Here is a 19,396-nt window from a genome sequence, read left to right as displayed (position 1 = left end):
TAATTGAGTTTACCACCTCCTTCCACAGGAGACACATTATATGGAACTGCAGGACAGCTTCCCTCAGCCACCAGGACAGGAGAAGAAAGACAGACAGCAGCCTGCCAGCCTGGGTACATCGGCCGTGTTCAAAATGGCTTCTTCTTCAAATATTGTGCAATACCTTGTGACCAGAGCCTTATGGGTCCTGGTCAACAGTAGTGCACTATATAGGGAATAGGACTCTGGTCTAAAGTAGTGCACTATATAGGGAATAGGGTCCTGGTCAACAGTAGTGCACTATATAGGGCTCTGGTCAACAGTAGTGCACTATATAGGGAATAGGGCTCTGGTCTAAAGTAGTGCACTATATACGGAATAGGGCTCTGGTCTAAAGTAGTGCACTATATAGGGCTCTGGTCTAAAGTAGTGCACTATATATGGCTCTGGTCAACAGTAGTGCACTATATAGGGAATAGGGCTCTGGTCTAAAGTAGTGCACTATATACGGAATAGGGCTCTGGTCTAAAGTAGTGCACTATATAGAGAATAGGACTCTGGTCTAAAGTAGTGCACTATATAGGGAATAGGGCTCTGGTCTAAAGTAGTGCACTATATAGGGAATAGGGTTCTGGTCTAAAGTAGTGCACTATATAGGGAATAGGGCTCTGGTCTAAAGTAGTGCACTATATAGGGAATAGGGCTCTGGTCTAAAGTAGTGCACTATATAGGGCTCTGGTCTAAAGCAGTGCACTATATAGGGCTCTGGTCAACAGTAGTGCACTATATAGGGAATTGGGCTCTGGTGTAAAGTAGTGCACTACATAGGGAATAGGGTGCCATTGGGAAAGCAGCCATTATTTTATTGCATCTCAGATATGTCATTTGTCTCCCAGAGTAAAGAGGGAGTGCATATTGATCTGGCTGTTTGTCAAAGTCATTCTCCTCCTCTGCTGCTCGACTCCGTGACATTATTTAACATGGACCCCAAGAGAGTAAACTGCCGGCTACATCACTTGGTATTGTGCAGTAGATGTGTCATAACTCAACGGTTGTCGTTAATGAATCATGAACTAAATTGGGATCGCTTTATGTTCCTTGTTCAGTTGAACGGGTTCTAAATCTAAGGGGTTGGTGTTTAGTACTGTGGAACCAATGTACTGCTCGTTTTATTTTCTAACTCAAGTTTCCCTTTATCCTGGCCATAGGAATTGAATAGTGGAGTCAGGTAGGTCTGAATCAGTCCCTGGTAGAGGTAGACAGCTGTCCCAGGTCTGATTTAGTCCCTGAGTAGAGGTGGAAAGCTGTCCCAGGTCTGATTCAGTCCCTGGTAGAGGGAGACAGCTGTCCCAGGTCTGATTCAGTCCCTGAGTAGAGGTAGGGAGCTGTCCCAGGTGTGATTGAGTCCCTGAGTAGAGGGAGACAGCTGTCCCAGGTCTGAATCAGTCCCTGGTAGAGGGAGAGAGCTGTCCCAGTTCTGAATCAATCCCTGAGTAGAGGGAGACAGCTGTTCCAGGTCTGAATCAGTCCCTGGTAGAGGACGAGAGTTGTGCCAGGTCTGAATCAGTCCCTGAGTAGAGGGAGAGAATGAACACCCAGCTGTGTTTCAGGATATAATAACCTGTATTAACACAGAGCACCACTTAGCCCTCAACACTGGCCATCTCTGTCTACACACACACACACACACACACACACACACACAGGAAGGAAGGAGTGTGTTGACAATGGCACAGACGGAACTACAGGTTGGAATTTTCTCATAAAGACACCCGATCTCTACCCCTGTGTGTGTGTGTGTGTGTGTGTGTGTGTGTGTGTGTGTGTGTGTGTGTGTGTGTGTGTGTGTATGTGTGTGTGGCACCGCCCCTCCAGACAGGAGCCTAGAGGAAGCTCAGCATCTGTCTGGACATGCTCTTAAAACACAATAGACCCCATTGATGTTTTCAGGACACAAACACCCTGCAGACAGACACACACACACACACACACACACACGCACACACACACACACACACACCCTGCAGACAGACACACACACACTCACACACACACACACACCGCTGGCAATTAGACTACACCTTGACAGTGAACCCATTGAACCCAACCTCAGGAGACTGAAAAGATTTGGCATGGGTCTCCAGATCCTCAAAAAGTTCTACAGCTGCACCATCGAGAGCATCCTGACCAGTTGCATCACCGCCTGGTATGGCAACTGCTCGGCATTCAACCTCAAGGACCTACAGAGGGTAGTACATCACCGGGGCCACAGTTCCTGCCATCCAGGACCTTTATACCAGGCGGTGTCAGAGGAAGGCCCAAAAACTTGTCAAAGACTCCAGTCACCCAAGTCATAGACTGTTCTCTCTGCTACCACACGGCAAGTGTCAAGTCTAGGTCCAAAAGGCACTTTAAATCAAGTGAATAGTCTGGTATCAAGTGAATAGTCTGGTATCAAGTGAATAGTCTGGTATCAAGTGAATAGTCTGGAATCAAGTGAATAGTCTGGAATCAAGTGAATAGTCTGGAATCAAGTGAATAGTCTGGAATTAAGTGAATAGTCTGGAATCAAGTGAATAGTCTGGAATCAAGTGAATAGTCTGGAATCAAGTGAATAGTCTGGTATCAAGTGAATAGTCTGGAATCAAGTGAATAGTCTGGAATCAAGTGAATAGTCTGGAATCAAGTGAATAGTCTGGAATCAAGTGAATAGTCTGGAATTAAGTGAATAGTCTGGAATCAAGTGAATAGTCTGGAATCAAGTGAATAGTCTGGAATCAAGTGAATAGTCTGGTATCAAGTGAATAGTCTGGAATCAAGTGAATAGTCTGGTATCAAGTGAATAGTCTGGTATCAAGTGAATAGTCTGGTATCAAGTGAATAGCCTGGAATCAAGTGAAGAGTCTGGAATCAAGTGAATAGTCTGGTATCAAGTGAATAGACAAATAATATATGATTCCAAATGGCACCCAATCCCCTATATAGGGAGTGCCCTGGTCAAAAGTAATGCACTGTGTGTAAGGGGGGTCAGTGTGGTGCTAACAGGTTAGCTTCCTCTACTGTAACGGGGGTCAGTGTGGTGCTAACAGGTTAGCTTCCTCTACTGTAACGGGGGTCAGTGTGGTGCTAACAGGTTAGCTTCCTCTACTGTAACGGGGGTCAGTGTGGTGCTAACAGGTTAGCTTCCTCCACTGTCTGACTGTCTCATACTGGGATGGAACCAGTGATCCTCTGCTTCTCAACGTTCATTACAGTCCTCCTTGACAACGTTCATTACAGTCCTCCTTGACAACGTTCATTACAGTCCTCCTTGACAACGTTCATTACAGTCCTCCTTGACACCGTTCATTACTGTCCTCCTTGACAACGTTTATTACAGTCCTCCTTGACAACGTTCATTACAGTCCTCCTTGACAACGTTCATTACAGTCCTCCTTGACAATGTTCATTACAGTCCTCCTTGACAACGTTTATTACAGTCCTCCTTGACAACGTTTATTACAGTCCTCCTTGACAACGTTCATTACAGTCCTCCTTGACAACGTTTATTACAGTCCTCCTTGACAACGTTCATTACAGTCCTCCTTGACAACGTTTATTACAGTCCTCCTTGACAACGTTCATTACAGTCCTCCTTGACAACGTTTATTACAGTCCTCCTTGACAACGTTTATTACAGTCCTCCTTGACAACGTTTATTACAGTCCTCCTTGACAACGTTCATTACAGTCCTCCTTGACAACGTTCATTACAGTCCTCCTTGACAATGTTCCAATGGGTTGAGCCACCCAAAAGCCCCCGATTGGATAGCTCCCTACACAACGTTTCAAGATAGCTGTGGAGTGAGCTTACAACAACGTGTTTAACTCTGTTGTGCAGTACATAGAGAATAGGGAGCTGTTTGGGAATGCAACCTTAAAAAAATAAGTTTTCTTTTTTTAAACCAATCCCCTATGTCTGATGTAAATAGAATGATATAGAAGGGTCCAGACACATTTTGTTGTGATTTCCTCTTGTTTTTGAGAAACTCTCCCCAAACAGAAAATCACTTCCTCATCCTCGTTGTATATAGTATAGGGGCCCTGAAAGGCTCCAAATTGAAACGTAAGACGTTTGGAAGGCTCCAAATTCACCCAAATGAATCATTTTAGAAACGTCAAAGCTCTCAGTACAGTGACGCAGGTCTTTAGATGTTGTACACATGAAAGTGTGTCATTCTGAACTTCATCCACAACGTTATATTCCATTTTGGTGCGACTAAAAACAGTTTTCACTTTTTTTCCAGTTGTTTCATTCTCCCGTTGTAACCGGCTGCTACAGGTAATTGCCAAAATACGATGAAAAAAAATTTCTTAAAAAGGTGTTGGACCTCCTCTATCACTATACTGAGAGAGTTGCCGTTTCTAAAAGGACATATTTGGGTGTTTTTGGAGCCTTTGTTCATATTTTTGGGGGGGTCAAGTGATTTGCAGTTTTAGGGTGAGTTTCTTAAAAACAAGAGGAAATCACTAAAAACGGTGTCTGGACCCTTCTACAAACATTCCATTTACATCAGACATGGAGATTTGGTTGTTAAAAAAATAAAATGTCTTCTTTAACACACAATCCATCTATCCAGAGCAGACTCCTTACCCAGAGTAAACAAATCGAGGTAGGTCTATCTGGATCAACTCTGAGCCATTTCTGTCGCGCTGCGTACGAAACAGTTATAAGCTCAAAAAATACTGTCGTATTTTGGGTTTTGAAGCTCAAAATATTTACATCTCTCTGACACTTTCATTCTACCGCTGCACCACATGAAGGGATTTCAAAATAAATTAGGACAATGTATAAACAATTCAATAAACCACAGATAGTAGTATTTAGCTCCTCCGGAAAGACAAGCACTCTAACTGGGTCAGGAAGATATGTAGTTTACTCTTGCACAGTTTACTCTGCGATTAGCATAATAGCTAGCTGAGTTTGTGATTTGTGAGTGGTAGGGGAAGAGTTCTAGGGAAACACAGCCGTGGAACGACTACTAGTTATCTCTAAGCCCGAAGGAAATGGTGGCACAGAGAAAGAGAACATTGCTGGTGTGTGTGTTTATCTCACACAGACTGGCCTTCACTCCCTAATGATAGACTGAGTGTATGTGTGTGTGTGTGTCAGAGATAGCTGTATTCATAACACACACTGTTCTTGGCCATGTTCTGTTATAATCTCCACCCGGCACAGCCAGAAGAGGACTGGCCACCCCACATAGCCTGGTTCCTCTCTAGGTTTCTTCCTAGGTTTTGGCCTTTCTAGGGAGTTTTTCCTAGCCACCGTGCTTCTACACCTGCATTGCTTGCTGTTTGGGGTTTTAGGCTGGGTTTCTGTACAGCACTTTGTGACATCAGCTGATGTAAGAAGAGCTTTATCAATACATTTGATTTGATTTGATTGATGATTGTCAGTCGTAGGAAATAATGCCAGATATACAGTATGGGAGATGTGGGGACTGAGGTGTCTGAGACGTAGATATGGTATGTGTTGTTTAATATGTGTAATGTTGATAGTTGATGTGTAACCACCAAATCAACCCGACACTGAGTGGAAATGATGCCGCTATGTCGTAACCCCCCCCCACCCACATCATCTACTTGCCTCTGCAGGTGTGTTGAGCATCCAGGTAGAAGCGAGCGGGACATCTGTCCACACACACTCCGTGTGGCCTTGTACTGTGTGTGTGACTGTTCTGCGGCAGCAGGGCCTCCTGTGGTTTGAGACACCTCAGACAGTCAGAGGCCAGAGGACCTAGACATCCCCTACAAGATGGATGGCAGACTGCGGAGAGAGAGAGAGAAAACCACTTTAGTCAGACTTCACTCACACACACACAGACACACACACACAGGCACACCAATATCTCTACCTGTACATGACCATCTGATCATTTATCACTCCAGTGTTAATCTGCTAAATTGTAATTATTCGCCTACCTCCTCATGCCTTTTGCACACAATGTATATACACTCTCTTTTTTTTCTACTGTGTTATTGACTTGTTAATTGTTTACTCCATGTGTAACTCTGTGTTGTCTGTTCACACTGCTATGCTTTATCTTGGCCAGGTCGCAGTTGCAAATGAGAACTTGTTCTCAACTAGCCTACCTGGTTAAATAAAGGTGAAATTAAAAATTAAAAATTAAAAATAGGTGGTAGACTACAGTAGGGGAGATGGTAGAGTGGAGGTGTTAAAGACAAACTACTTCTGAATACATATTTTATAGATATGTAGCGAAATTAACAGAACCATTAACAGAACCATTGACAGAACCATTAACAGAACCATTAACAGAACCATTAACAGAACCATTGACAAAACCATTGACAGAACCATTGACATAACCATTAACAGAACCATTGACAGAACCATTGACAGAACCATTAACAGAACAGAACAGAAACATTAACAGAACCATTAACAGAACCATTAACAGAACAGAACAGAACCATTAACAGAACCATTAACAGAACCATTAACAGAACAATTGACAGAAATGTTAACATAACTATTAACATAACCATTAACAGAAGAGAACAGAACCATTAACAGAACCATTAACATAACAGAACCATTAACAGAGCCATTGACAGAACTGTTAACAGAACCATTAACAGAACCATTAATAGAACCATTAACAGAACCATTGACAGAACCATTAACAGAACAGAACAGAACCATTAACCTCTTCAGTCGACCCTCTACTTTTTTGAACATTTTGTTAAAAATCGCGCAACATTTCAGCGCCCTGCTACTCATGCCAGGAATATAGTACGTTCATATGGTTAGAATGTGTGGATAGGAAACCCTCGGACGTTTTTAAAACTGGTTAAATCACGACTGTGGCTATTACATAACGTGCGTTACATCGGAAAGCGCAGGAAAACCTGATCACAGAAAATGGAAATAAATATCCTTGCGCCAATTCCAGCAATTGTTAACAGTGAGCCGAATTAGATAAGACCGAGCATTCAACTCCCACAGCATCCCCATGTTGTCTAGAGTCTTGTGAATTTAATCATCTTTGATTCTTGGTTGAACCGAAAGAGGGGCACCGCTTACCTCCGGTCTCCGCCCAGATCATTCCGGAAGAGCTCTCTCCTGAAATTTTTTCCAAGACGACAGCTAATGATATTTACATCGCCTACGGATGATTTTTATCGCTTATTAACGTTTACTAATACCTAAAGTAGCATTACAAACCTATTTCGAAGTGTTTTGTGAAAGTTTATCGTCTACTTTTTGAATTTTAAAAAATGACGTTACGTTGTGAAATCGCTGTTTTTTTCGTTTATCACACAGTCTACATATAACGATATCTTGGCTTTATATGGCCCGATTTAATCGAAATAAAGACCCAATAGTGTTTATGGGACATCTAGGAGTGCCAACAAAGAAGATGGTGAAAGGTAATGACTGTTTTCTATTTTATTGTGCGGTTTGTGTATGCCTAAAATGCTAATTATTTTGTTTACGTCCCCTGCTGTGCTTTTCTGTTGTAGTGTATTGGTGCATGCTATCAGATAATAGCTTCTCATGCTGTCGCCGAAAAGCATTTTAAAAATCGGACTTGTTGCCTGGATTCACAACGAGTGTAGCTTTAATTTGATACCCTGCATGTGTATTTTAATGAACTTTTGAGTTTTAACTAATACTATTAGCATTTAGCGTAGCGCATTTGCATTTCCAGAGCTCTAGTTGGGACGCAAGCGTCCCAAGTAGAGGCAACAGGTTAACAGAACAGAACAGAAACATTAACAGAACCATTAACAGAACCATTAACAGAACAGAACCATTAACAGAACAGAACAGAACCATTGACAGAACCATTAAAAGAACCATTAACAGAACCATTAACATAACCATTAACAGAAGAGAACAGAACCATTAACAGAGCCATTGACAGAACTGTTAACAGAACCATTAACAGAACCATTAATAGAACCATTAACAGAACCATTAACAGAACAGAACAGAACCATTAACAGAACCATTAACAGAACCATTGACAGAACCAGAGTTAACATACGCGATGGACAGACAAAGGTAGGGAGTGAGAAGAAGGTTGCATGTTGCAGGTGGGGAGAGAGTGAGAGAAGGTGTTAAGTAGAATTTACTATATCTGTTAGCAGACTCCTGTTAAGTAGCAGTTACTATATCTGTTAGCAGACTCCTGTTAACCTCTTCAACCTATGGGGGCGCTATGTCATTATTGGATAAAAAAACGTGCCCGTTTTAAGCGCAATATTTTGTCACGAAAAGATGCTCGACTATGCATATAATTGCCAGCTTTGAAAGAAAACACTCTGACGTTTTCAAAACTGCAAAGATATTATCTGTGACTGCCCCAGAACTGATCTTACAGGCGAAACCAAGATGAAACTTCAAACAGGAAATGAGCAGGATTTTTGACGCTCTGTTTTACTATCGTCTCCTTATATGGCTGTGAATATGCTGTGGACGAGCTTATGCGCTCTGCCGTTCGTCCAAGATGTCTGCAGCATTGTGACGTATTTGTAGGCATATCATTGGAAGATTGGCCATAAGAGACTACATTTGCCAGGGGGCCGTCCGGTGTCCTTTGTCTAAGTTGGTGCGTAATTCCCAGTGGCAATTATTTTACCATGCGATACAGAAGGAGACGCATACTTCCAGGAACGATACATCATTGAAGAGATATGTGAAAAATACCTTGAGGATTGGTTCTAAACAACGTTTGCCACGTTTCAGTCGATATTATGGAGTTAATTTGGAAAAAAGTTCGGCGTTTGGGTAACTGAATTTTCAGTTTTGTTTTGGTAGCCAAACGTGACGCACCAAACGGACTGATTTCTCCTGCACAAAAAATCTTTCAGGAAAAACTGAACATTTGCTATCTAACTGAGAGTCTCCTCATTGAAAACATCCGAAGTTCTTCAAAGGTAAATTATTTATTGAATGTTTTTGCTGGTTTTTGTGAAAATGTTGCCTGCTAATGCTAACGCTAAATGCTAATGCTAACGCTAAATGCTAACGCTAAATGCTAATGCTAAATGCTAAATGCTAGTTTGCTATGGTAGAGAAGCATATTTTTGAAAATCTGAGATGACAGTGTTGTTAACAAAAGGCTAAGCATGAGAGCTAGCATATTGATTTCATTTCATTTTCGATTTTCATGAATAGTTAACGTTGCGTTATGGTAATGGGCTTGAGGCTGTAGTCATGATACCGGATCCGGGTTGGCTCGACGCAAGAAGTTAAGTAGAGTTACTATAAGTAGAGTTACTATATTTGTTAGCAGACTCCTGTTAAGTAGCAGTTACTATATATGTTAGCAGACTCCTGTTAAGTAGAAGTTACTATATCTGTTAGCAGATTCCTGTTAAGTAGCAGTTACTATATCTGTTAGCAGACTCCTGTTAAGTAGCAGTTACTATATCTGTTAGCAGACTCCTGTTAAGTAGCAGTTACTATATCTGTTAGCAGACTCCTGTTAAGTAGCAGTTAGCTGCTAGCAATGCTAGCCCACCAGTGTTTTTATCCACGGCTGGAAATCATTTCCAAACAATCAAGACGAAGACAAGGTGGATACGGTGGAAAATGGACAGGGATTTTGCTACCCTAAATGCACCATCATCTTTGGGAAAATATCACCTGGCAGTTAGCTTGGCTGCGAGAAAAGGAAAACCTGCTTTCTAAGTACACCGACCTTGCTGTAACCCAGGCAAACAGGGTCGGCAGGGTAGCCTAGTGGTTAGAGCGTTTGACTCGTAACCGAAAGGTTGCAAGTTTGAATCCCTGAGCTGACAAGGTACAAATCTGTCGTTCTGCCCCTGAACAGGCAGTTAACCCACTGTTCCTAGGCCGTCATTGAAAATAAGAATTTGTTCTTAACTGACTTGCCTAGTTAAATAAAGGTAAAAAAAATAAAAAATCTAACTCAATCCAACGGACAGATGTTAAGGTCAACTCCTCGGCCCCATGGGAGACTGGACACTCGCAAGGTGTAGGAAATCGGGGAGGCAGTCTAGCCACTTATCTATCTGTGAAGATCCAATCCAGCTATCAAACAGCTAGGGGTCTGTCTACAGTCTGTGTACCAACCAAGGTCCAATGTCCCCCAGGAGCCTGTGTCCATGACAACTCTCTCCGGCCCACTGTTCAGGCCAACTACTCCAATATTGACACCATCGTCACTCACGTAGGTTTTAACGACCTTCGTTTTAGGCGGTCTGAAAAAACTCTGGGAGGACTACGTAACATTTTTAAAGACCCTCGCTTGCACAGGGAAGAGAATAATTATCTTTGGGCCCCTCCTTTGCTACTCGCTTCTATCTTTTTAAAAGAGACGGGATTCACCCTAACACCAGGGCTTACAGGATTATTTCCTGAAACATTGCAAACTGTTTTAGAGTCTGACAGTGCTTTTTTAGTGGTTCAGTTTTATTGTTATTCTTCAGTTTTTTATCCTCTTATGTTTGTTGTGTAATAAATATTTCAGTTTTTATTTTCATTGTTTGGTATTAGTTTTTACTGTGAATTCCATGGATGAAATGTGCTGTATAAATAAAGCTTGGTTCTGATTCTGTTCCTGTACAAATGTCGTTATTTTCCAGTGTTCGGTACTGTTCCCTGAACCTGTTCCAAAACCTGAGTACCTTCAGAAAGTATTCACATCCCTGAATGTTTCACACATTTTTGTTGTATTACAGCCTGAATTAAAAATGTATTAAATTGAAGTTTGAGTCACTCTCCTCCATAATGTCAAAGGGGAATTATGTTCTTAGAAAATGTTACACATTTTCTTTTATAAAATGGGAAGCTAAAATGTTTTGAGTCAATAAGTATTCAACTCCTTTGTTTTTCTTTATCAAAACATGATGAAGTAGTTTTAGCTGATATGGGAATGAATACCCAAGCAGCATTATCAAACTGGTATAATGTTTAGGATACACTGGTATATGAATATTATATGTATATGTATATGTATAGTATATGTATAGTATATGAATATTTGCCAGGGCATCTTTTTTAAATAAATCTGATTATTACACATAGAGATGTGGAATGCTAAAAAGGCTAGCTAGCTTGCTATGTTTTTAGCAAGGCTGCCAGCAAGTCATTAATAGCAAGAGAAAGCGACTCTTCCTTGCTTTCACAAAATGAAAATACATAAATAATCGTCCCCTTGTGAATGGGAGCGGGACTGGCGAGGACCTCATGTAACACCTACTCAAAAAAATGATTTTAGTATTTTCATTTTTGCAGGCACAAAGTTTGTAGTAACCTTAAGCCCAACTCAAGCCCTAAACCCCTAAACTCTTAACTACTCTAGAGGAAGGTTCTTACTGTGACAGGTCTGATCCTGGTGGTACAGCCCATCTCCGCAGGCCTCCAGACACTGGCCCTGGTGTAGAGACAGTCACTAATCCTAAACCTGGTAACTTACTGTGGCAGGTCTGATCCTGGTGGTACAGCCCTTCTCCGCAGGCCACCAGACACTGGCCCTGGTGTAGGGACAGTCCCTGGGAACAGAGGGTACACTGGGACACAGAGGGGCCGGAGCAGGACCAGCAGGAGCTGTGACAGGCTGAGAATGAATAGGTCAGAGGTCAATCACACTGTTGGAGCCAATCAGGACTCGGCTAGTTTCAACACTATAAAAACATTGTAGGTTCAATGTTCAAGTTTTTATTGTAACGTTAAATGTACAGTAAAATGCCTTTCTTGCTCTCCAGCAATTGCAGGTTTTTGTTCCTACCCACCATGAACAAAAACCTGATTCGCTAAATCAATTAATGCACTGATGAGTTGATTAGTTGAAGCAGGAATGCTAGAGCTGGGCTAGGACATAAGCCTGCCATGAAGACACAAGGGCTATAAACTATGTGCTGGTTTTTGGTGCAGCCCAGCTCTACTACTGAAACGGTATGAGTATGAGAGGTATTCATGTGAACTCTGTTGAGGAGTTGCTTACCTCTACAGTGTCCATGGTCGTCTATGTAATGCTGTTCTGGACAGTGGGAAATACATTTCCCATGATGCATAGCAGAGCCCTGGGGGCAACTCGTGCACTTGGGGTTGTCAGGGTAACAGGAAGAGCAGGACGAATCACATGCTGTGGGGATGACACACACACACACACACACACACACACACACACACACACACACACACACACACACACACACACATTATATTTAACCATTTTAAATGTATCTACAATTTAAACGTTTTAATAAAACAGTTTAAATGTACTGCTCAACAGCATATGTGTGAGATATATTCTTTGTCACTTATAAAGGGGCTTTCACACGCTAATTGGTTTGGAGCGTTTTTTTCCCCGAACTCCGGTGAGTTTACCCCCTTAGTTGGGTTTCTTTGGGCTGGTGTGACAAATCTATTCGCACTCAGGAGGTTCACCGAACAACATGGCGCCTTGGTGCGATTCGCTGCAGGTGAGCAAGCAGGTGAGCAAGCAGGTGAGCAAGCAGGTGAGCAAGCAGGTTCACTGCAGGTGAGCAAGCAGGTGAGCAAGCAGGTGAGCAAGCAGGTTCACTGCAGGTGAGCAAGCAGGTGAGCAAGCAGGTGAGCAAGCAGGTTCACTGCAGGTGAGCAAGCAGGTGAGCAAGCAGGTGAGCAAGCAGGTTCACTGCAGGTGAGCAAGCAGGTGAGCAAGCAGGTTCACTGCAGGTGAGCAAGCAGGTGAGCAAGCAGGTTCACTGCAGGTGAGCAAGCAGGTGAGCAAGCAGGTGAGCAAGCAGATGAGCAAGCAGGTGAGCAAGCAGGTTCACTGCAGGTGAGCAAGCAGGTGAGCAAGCAGGTGAGCAAGCAGATGAGCAAGCAGGTGAGCAAGCAGGTGAGCAAGCAGGTGAGCAAGCAGTCCAGACAAAAACACAGGAAAAGAACCAGAGTGGCGCAGTATGATTGGTTGTTTGACTGATCACAGCACACAGCATCAAAACCTGATATGGCTGAAACATTCTGTGAGTAGCACCTCATTTATGAGCTCATCCAATGCAGATTAGATTAGGGGAGACAGGGGTCTATACCAGGGATATAGACGACTGAATATAGTTTATTCACATCGTAGTTTCCTCCGGCATGTAGTTGGAAGACCAAAACGAAAGTGAAATGAAGATTGGGACACACAAGTGATGCTTTATGATACTCATAGATGGATTTAACATGACTTTTAGTTTGTTTGACATTTGGCTAACATTAATAATATGCATGTCGATCTCTCCTGGCTCAAAGTGGAGGAGAGATTGACTTTATCACTACTTGTATTTGTGAGAGGTTGAATGCACCCATGCATACTCCACAAGACATACCACAAGAGGTCTCTTCACAGTCCCCAAGTCCAGAACAGACTATGGGAGGCGCACAGTACTACATAGAGCCATGACTACATGGAACTCTATTCCACAGTACTACATAGAGCCATGACTACATGGAACTCTATTCCACAGTACTACATAGAGACATGACTACATGGAACTCTATTCCACAGTACTACATAGAGCCATGACTACATGGAGCTCTATTCCACAGTACTACATAGAGCCATGACTATATGGAACTCTATTCCACAGTACTACATAGAGCCATGACTACATGGAACTCTATTCCACAGTACTACATAGAGCCATGACTATATGGAACTATATTCCACAGTACTACATAGAGCCATGACTACATGGAACTCTATTCCACAGTACTACATAGAGCCATGACTACATGGAACTCTATTCCACAGTACTACATAGAGCCATGACTATATGGAACTCTATTCCACAGTACTACATAGAGCCATGACTACATGGAACTCTATTCCACAGTACTACATAGAGCCATGACTACATGGAACTCTATTCCACAGTACTACATAGAGCCATGACTATATGGAACTCTATTCCACAGTACTACATAGAGCCATGACTACATGGAACTCTATTCCACAGTACTACATAGAGCCATGACTATATGGAACTCTATTCCACAGTACTACATAGAGCCATGACTACATGGAACTCTATTCCACAGTACTACATAGAGCCATGACTACATGGAACTCTATTCCACAGTACTACATAGAGCCATGACTACATGGAACTCTATTCCACAGTACTACATAGAGCCATGACTATATGGAACTCTATTCCACAGTACTACATAGAGCCATGACTACATGGAACTCTATTCCACAGTACTACATAGAGCCATGACTATATGGAACTCTATTCCACAGTACTACATAGAGCCATGACTACATGGAACTCTATTCCACAGTACTACATAGAGCCATGACTACATGGAACTCTATTCCACAGTACTACATAGAGCCATGACTACATGGAACTCTATTCCACAGTACTACATAGAGCCATGACTACATGGAACTCTATTCCACAGTACTACATAGAGCCATGACTACATGGAACTCTATTCCACAGTACTACATAGAGCCATGACTACATGGAACTCTATTCCACAGTACTACATAGAGACATGACTACATGGAACTCTATTCCACAGTACTACATAGAGCCATGACTACATGGAACTCTATTCCACAGTACTACATAGAGCCATGACTACATGGAACTCTATTCCACAGTACTACATAGAGCCATGACTACATGGAACTCTATTCCACAGTACTACGTAGAGCCATGACTACATGGAACTCTATTCCACAGTACTACATAGAGCCATGACTACATGGAACTCTATTCCACAGTACTACATAGAGCCATGACTACATGGAACTCTATTCCACAGTACTACCTAGAGCCATGACTACATGGAACTCTATTCCACAGTACTACATAGAGCCATGACTACATGGAACTCTATTCCACAGTACTACATAGAGCCATGACTACATGGAACTCTATTCCACATCAGGTAACTGATGCAGCAGTAGAATCAGATTAAAAAACAGATCAAAATACACCTCATGGAACAGCGGGGACTGTTGAAGCAACACAAATATAGACACATATACAAACACACAATAACATACCCACTATATCCACACGTACACATCACAGGAGGTTGGTGACACCTTAATTGGTCGTGGTAACGCGGTCGTGGTAACGCGGTCGTGGTAACGACTGGAGTGGAACGAGTGGAATGTAACAAATACATCAAACAGGTGGTTTCCAGGTGTTTGATACCCATTCCATTTGTAACTGTGAGGAACGACGCCGGGAGACGAGAAGCAGGAGAACATTTAATGAGCAATGGACATGAAACAGGAAACAGGACAGGCGTCTGGACCGGGGGAAGAAACAACGACATCACTGCTAACTCAGTGAACAAACGGGGAAGTGTACAGAAATAGGGAAGGCAATCAACAAAGGGAGGGAGTCGGGGTGAGTCCAATGAGCGCTGCCGTGTGTAATGATGGTGACAGGTGTGCGTAATGAAGGGCAGCCTGGTGTCCTTGAAGACGCCAGAGAGGGAGAGCAGGGGCAGGTGTGACAGCGCCGTTCTAGCCATTATCCGCTTAGCAGACTCCTGTGGCACACCTGGATGTTGTATTGTAGATACAGTAGGTGGTAGTAGAGTAGAGGCCTGAAGAAACACACGTAATGTGGTGTGAATGTGTTCTAATGGTATTAAAATTGTAGAACTGCCTTAATTTTGAAGGAACCCAGGAAGAGTAGCTGCTGCCTTGGCAGGAACTAATGGGGATCCATAATAAACCCCAGGAAGAGTAGCTGCTGCCTTGGCAGGAACTAATGGGGATCCATAATAAACCCCAGGAAGAGTAGCTGCTGCCTTGGCAGGAACTAATGGGGATCCATAATAAACCCCAGGAAGAGTAGCTGCTGCCTTGGCAGGAACTAATGAGGATCCATAATAAACCCCAGGAAGAGTAGCTGATGCCTTGGCAGGAACTAATGAGGATCCATAATAAACCACAGGAAGAGTATCTGCTGCCTTGGCAGGAACTAATGGGGATCCATAATAAACCCCAGGAAGAGTAGCTGCTGCCTTGGCAGGAACTAATGAGGATCCATAATAAACCCCAGGAAGAGTAGCTGATGCCTTGGCAGGAACTAATGGGGATCCATAATAAACCCCAGGAAGAGTAGCTGCTGCCTTGGCAGGAACTAATGGGGATCCATAATAAACCCCAGGAAGAGTAGCTGCTGCCTTGGCAGAAACCAATGGGGATCCATAATAAACCACAGGAAGAGTAGCTGCTGCCTTAGCAGAAACCAATGGGGATCCATAATAAACCACAGGAAGAGTAGCTGCTGCCTTGGCAGAAACCAATGGGGATCCATAATAAACCACAGGAAGAGTAGCTGCTGCCTTAGCAGAAACCAATGGGGATCCATAATAAACCACAGGAAGAGTAGCTGCTGCCTTGGCAGAAACCAATGGGGATCCATAATAAACCACAGGAAGAGTAGCTGCTGCCTTAGCAGAAACCAATGGGGATCCATAATAAACCACAGGAAGAGTAGCTGCTGCCTTGGCAGAAACCAATGGGGATCCATAATAAACCACAGGAAGAGTAGCTGCTGCCTTAGCAGAAACCAATGGGGATCCATAATAAACCACAGAAAGAGTAGCTGCTGCCTTGGCAGAAACCAATGGGGATCCATAATAAACCACAGGAAGAGTAGCTGCTGCCTTAGCAGAAACCAATGGGGATCCATAATAAACCACAGGAAGAGTAGCTGCTGCCTTGGCAGGAACCAATGGGGATCCATAATAAACCACAGGAAGAGTAGCTGCTGCCTTGGCAGAAACCAATGGGGATCCATAATAAACCACAGGAAGAGTAGCTGCTGCCTTAGCAGGAACTAATGGGGATCCATAATAAACCCCAGGAAGAGTAGCTGCTGCCTTAGCAGGAACTAATGAGGATCCATAATAAACCCCAGGAAGAGTAGCTGCTGCCTTAGCAGGAACTAATGGGGATCCATAATAAACCCCAGGAAGAGTAGCTGCTGCCTTAGCAGGAACTAATGGGGATCCATAATAAACCCCAGGAAGAGTAGCTGCTGCCTTGGCAGGAACCAATGGGGATCCATAATAAACCCCAGGAAGAGTAGCTGCTGCCTTGGCAGGAACCAATGGGGATCCATAATAAACCACAGGAAGAGTAGCTGCTGCCTTGGCAGGAACCAATGGGGATCCAAAATAAATCCCAAGAAGAGTAGCTGCTGCCTTAGCAGGAACTAATGAGGATCCAAAACAAATCCCAAGAAGAGTAGCTGCTGCCTTAGCAGGAACTAATGAGGATCCATAATAAACCACAGGAAGAGTAGCTGCTGCCTTGGCAGGAACTAATGAGGATCCAAAACAAATCCCAAGAAGAGTAGTTGCTGCCTTGGCAGGAACTAATGAGGATCCATAATAAACCCCAGGAAGAGTAGCTGCTGCCTTGGCAGGAACCAATGGGGATCCATAATAAACCACAGGAAGAGTAGCTGCTGCCTTGGCAGGAACTAATGGGGATCCATAATAAACCACAGGAAGAGTAGCTGCTGCCTTGGCAGGAACTAATGGGGACCCATAATAAACCCCAGGAAGAGTAGCTGCTGCCTTGGCAGGAACTAATGGGGACCCATAATAAACCCCAGGAAGAGTAGCTGCTGCCTTGGCAGGAACTAATGGGGACCCATAATAAACCCCAGGAAGAGTAGCTGCTGCCTTGGCAGGAACTAATGGGGATCCATAATAAACCCCATGAAGAGTAGCTGCTGCCTTGGCAGGAACTAATGGGGACCCATAATAAATACAAAGACAAATGTGAAACCAAGCAGACCAAATGAAACAAATTCAAATGTAACAAATAATCAAACTCTTATTGGAACTTCAGCTCAAAACTACGTGTGAAAACGCCCCAAAGTCAAATATACCTTTAGTATTAAACTACCCAAACAAAATATTGCCTTACTTATATGTTAATAAGCCCATGCCAAATAATACATTTGTAATCCAAAATACCGACGTGTTCAAACAAGCCCCTTAACTCCTGTCTCGCACAAAGATATTGAGTCAATCCAATCCCTTTCCTGCAGTTTGCTTAGCTTGAGGGGGAAAGAAAAGTACCCATTAACACAACCATGAATGAAAACACACTAACCAGGAAAGGCAGGGAAACACTAAGCTGTCTCCAGTTCTTAAAGTTCAGCTATTTACAATGGCTCATGAATATCAAGATAGACATGCTCCTAGCAGTTTGACCTTTCTGTCAAATACTTTGTTTGGAGTGTTGACATTTCTATGAAGACATACAGCTACTATAATAGTCTTAGGTTATATCTATATGTTGCTATAGCTACTATAATAGTCTTAGGTTATATCTCCATGTTGCTTTAGCTACTATAATAGTCTTAGTTAGGTTATATCTCCATTTTGCTATAGCTACTATAATCGTCTTAGGTTATATCTCCATGTTGCTATAGCTACTATAATAGTCTTAGGTTATATCTCCATGTTGCTATAGCTACTATAATAGTCTTAGTTAGGTTATATCTCCATGTTGCTATAGCTACTATAATAGTCTTAGGTTATATCTCCATGTTGCTATAGCTACTATAATAGTCTTAGTTAGGTTATATCTCCATGTTGCTAAAGCTACTATAATAGTCTTAGGTTATATCTCCATGTTGCTATAGCTACTATAATAGTCTTAGGTTATATCTCCATGTTGCTATAGCTACTATAATAGTCTTAGGTTATATCTCCGTGTTGCTATAGATCCTTCAGAACTATGAAGAGAATGGCCCATCTCAACCGGTGAATAACTCCCTTTCTGTGTTCCAAATGGCATCCTACATTATATATATATATTCCCTCATTCCCCATGGGCCCTGGTTAAAATGAGTGCACTAAATAGGGAATAGGAGCCCTGGTTAAAATGAGTGCACTAAATAGGGAATAGGGGCCCAAGGTTCAAATGAGTGCACTAAATAGGGAATAGGGTGCTGTTTGGGACACTAGTCCTAACTCAGCTCAAGGCCTAGAAGGGATTTATTTTTGCTGAGTTCTACCACTCTTTTCCATCTTTTTCTTTCAAATGAGAAACAATTGATATTCATGTGGTTTATTTAAGGAGATGTGGATCCTCATTAAGATTGCAATAAGGTATAATTAAAAACAGTTTGTTTTGGTTGTTATAAACAGTGTGTGGAGTGCTGACTAGCCACTTTACTCATGTGGGGAGGCTGACAACGCTCTGGTGGGTTACAGAGAAGAAAAGCAAAGTGAACAAAATCTTCATCTCTAGTTCATATGAAAACTCTCTGTTGTACACACTAGGCCCTAAGCCAGGGATGGGCAACTTTGATAGGGGTGGGGGCCACAAAAAAACATTAGAACTCATCGTGAGGGGACGCAGTGGCTCGTGGGTCTGGGTACCATCGTCAATACCCCACCA

At 42.8% G+C, this 19,396-nt stretch overlaps 1 protein-coding gene across 1 annotated transcript in view; it reads right to left on the bottom strand.

The window, feature by feature from the left end:
* Positions 1 to 19,396, bottom strand: part of LOC115122266 (extracellular matrix organizing protein FRAS1-like) — a 523,719-nt gene that overhangs the window by 262,752 nt on the left and 241,571 nt on the right. The window contains 3 exon segments of the mRNA XM_065027018.1: positions 5,608 to 5,787; positions 11,435 to 11,575; positions 11,963 to 12,103. Coding sequence (XP_064883090.1) covers positions 5,608 to 5,787; positions 11,435 to 11,575; positions 11,963 to 12,103 — 462 coding nt within the window.

This window comes from Oncorhynchus nerka, linkage group LG13, assembly GCF_034236695.1.
Source record: "Oncorhynchus nerka isolate Pitt River linkage group LG13, Oner_Uvic_2.0, whole genome shotgun sequence".
Lineage (NCBI taxonomy): Eukaryota > Metazoa > Chordata > Actinopteri > Salmoniformes > Salmonidae > Oncorhynchus > Oncorhynchus nerka.
Note: the sequence above shows the minus strand (reverse complement) of the source record. Positions and strands in the feature narration are given on the sequence as shown.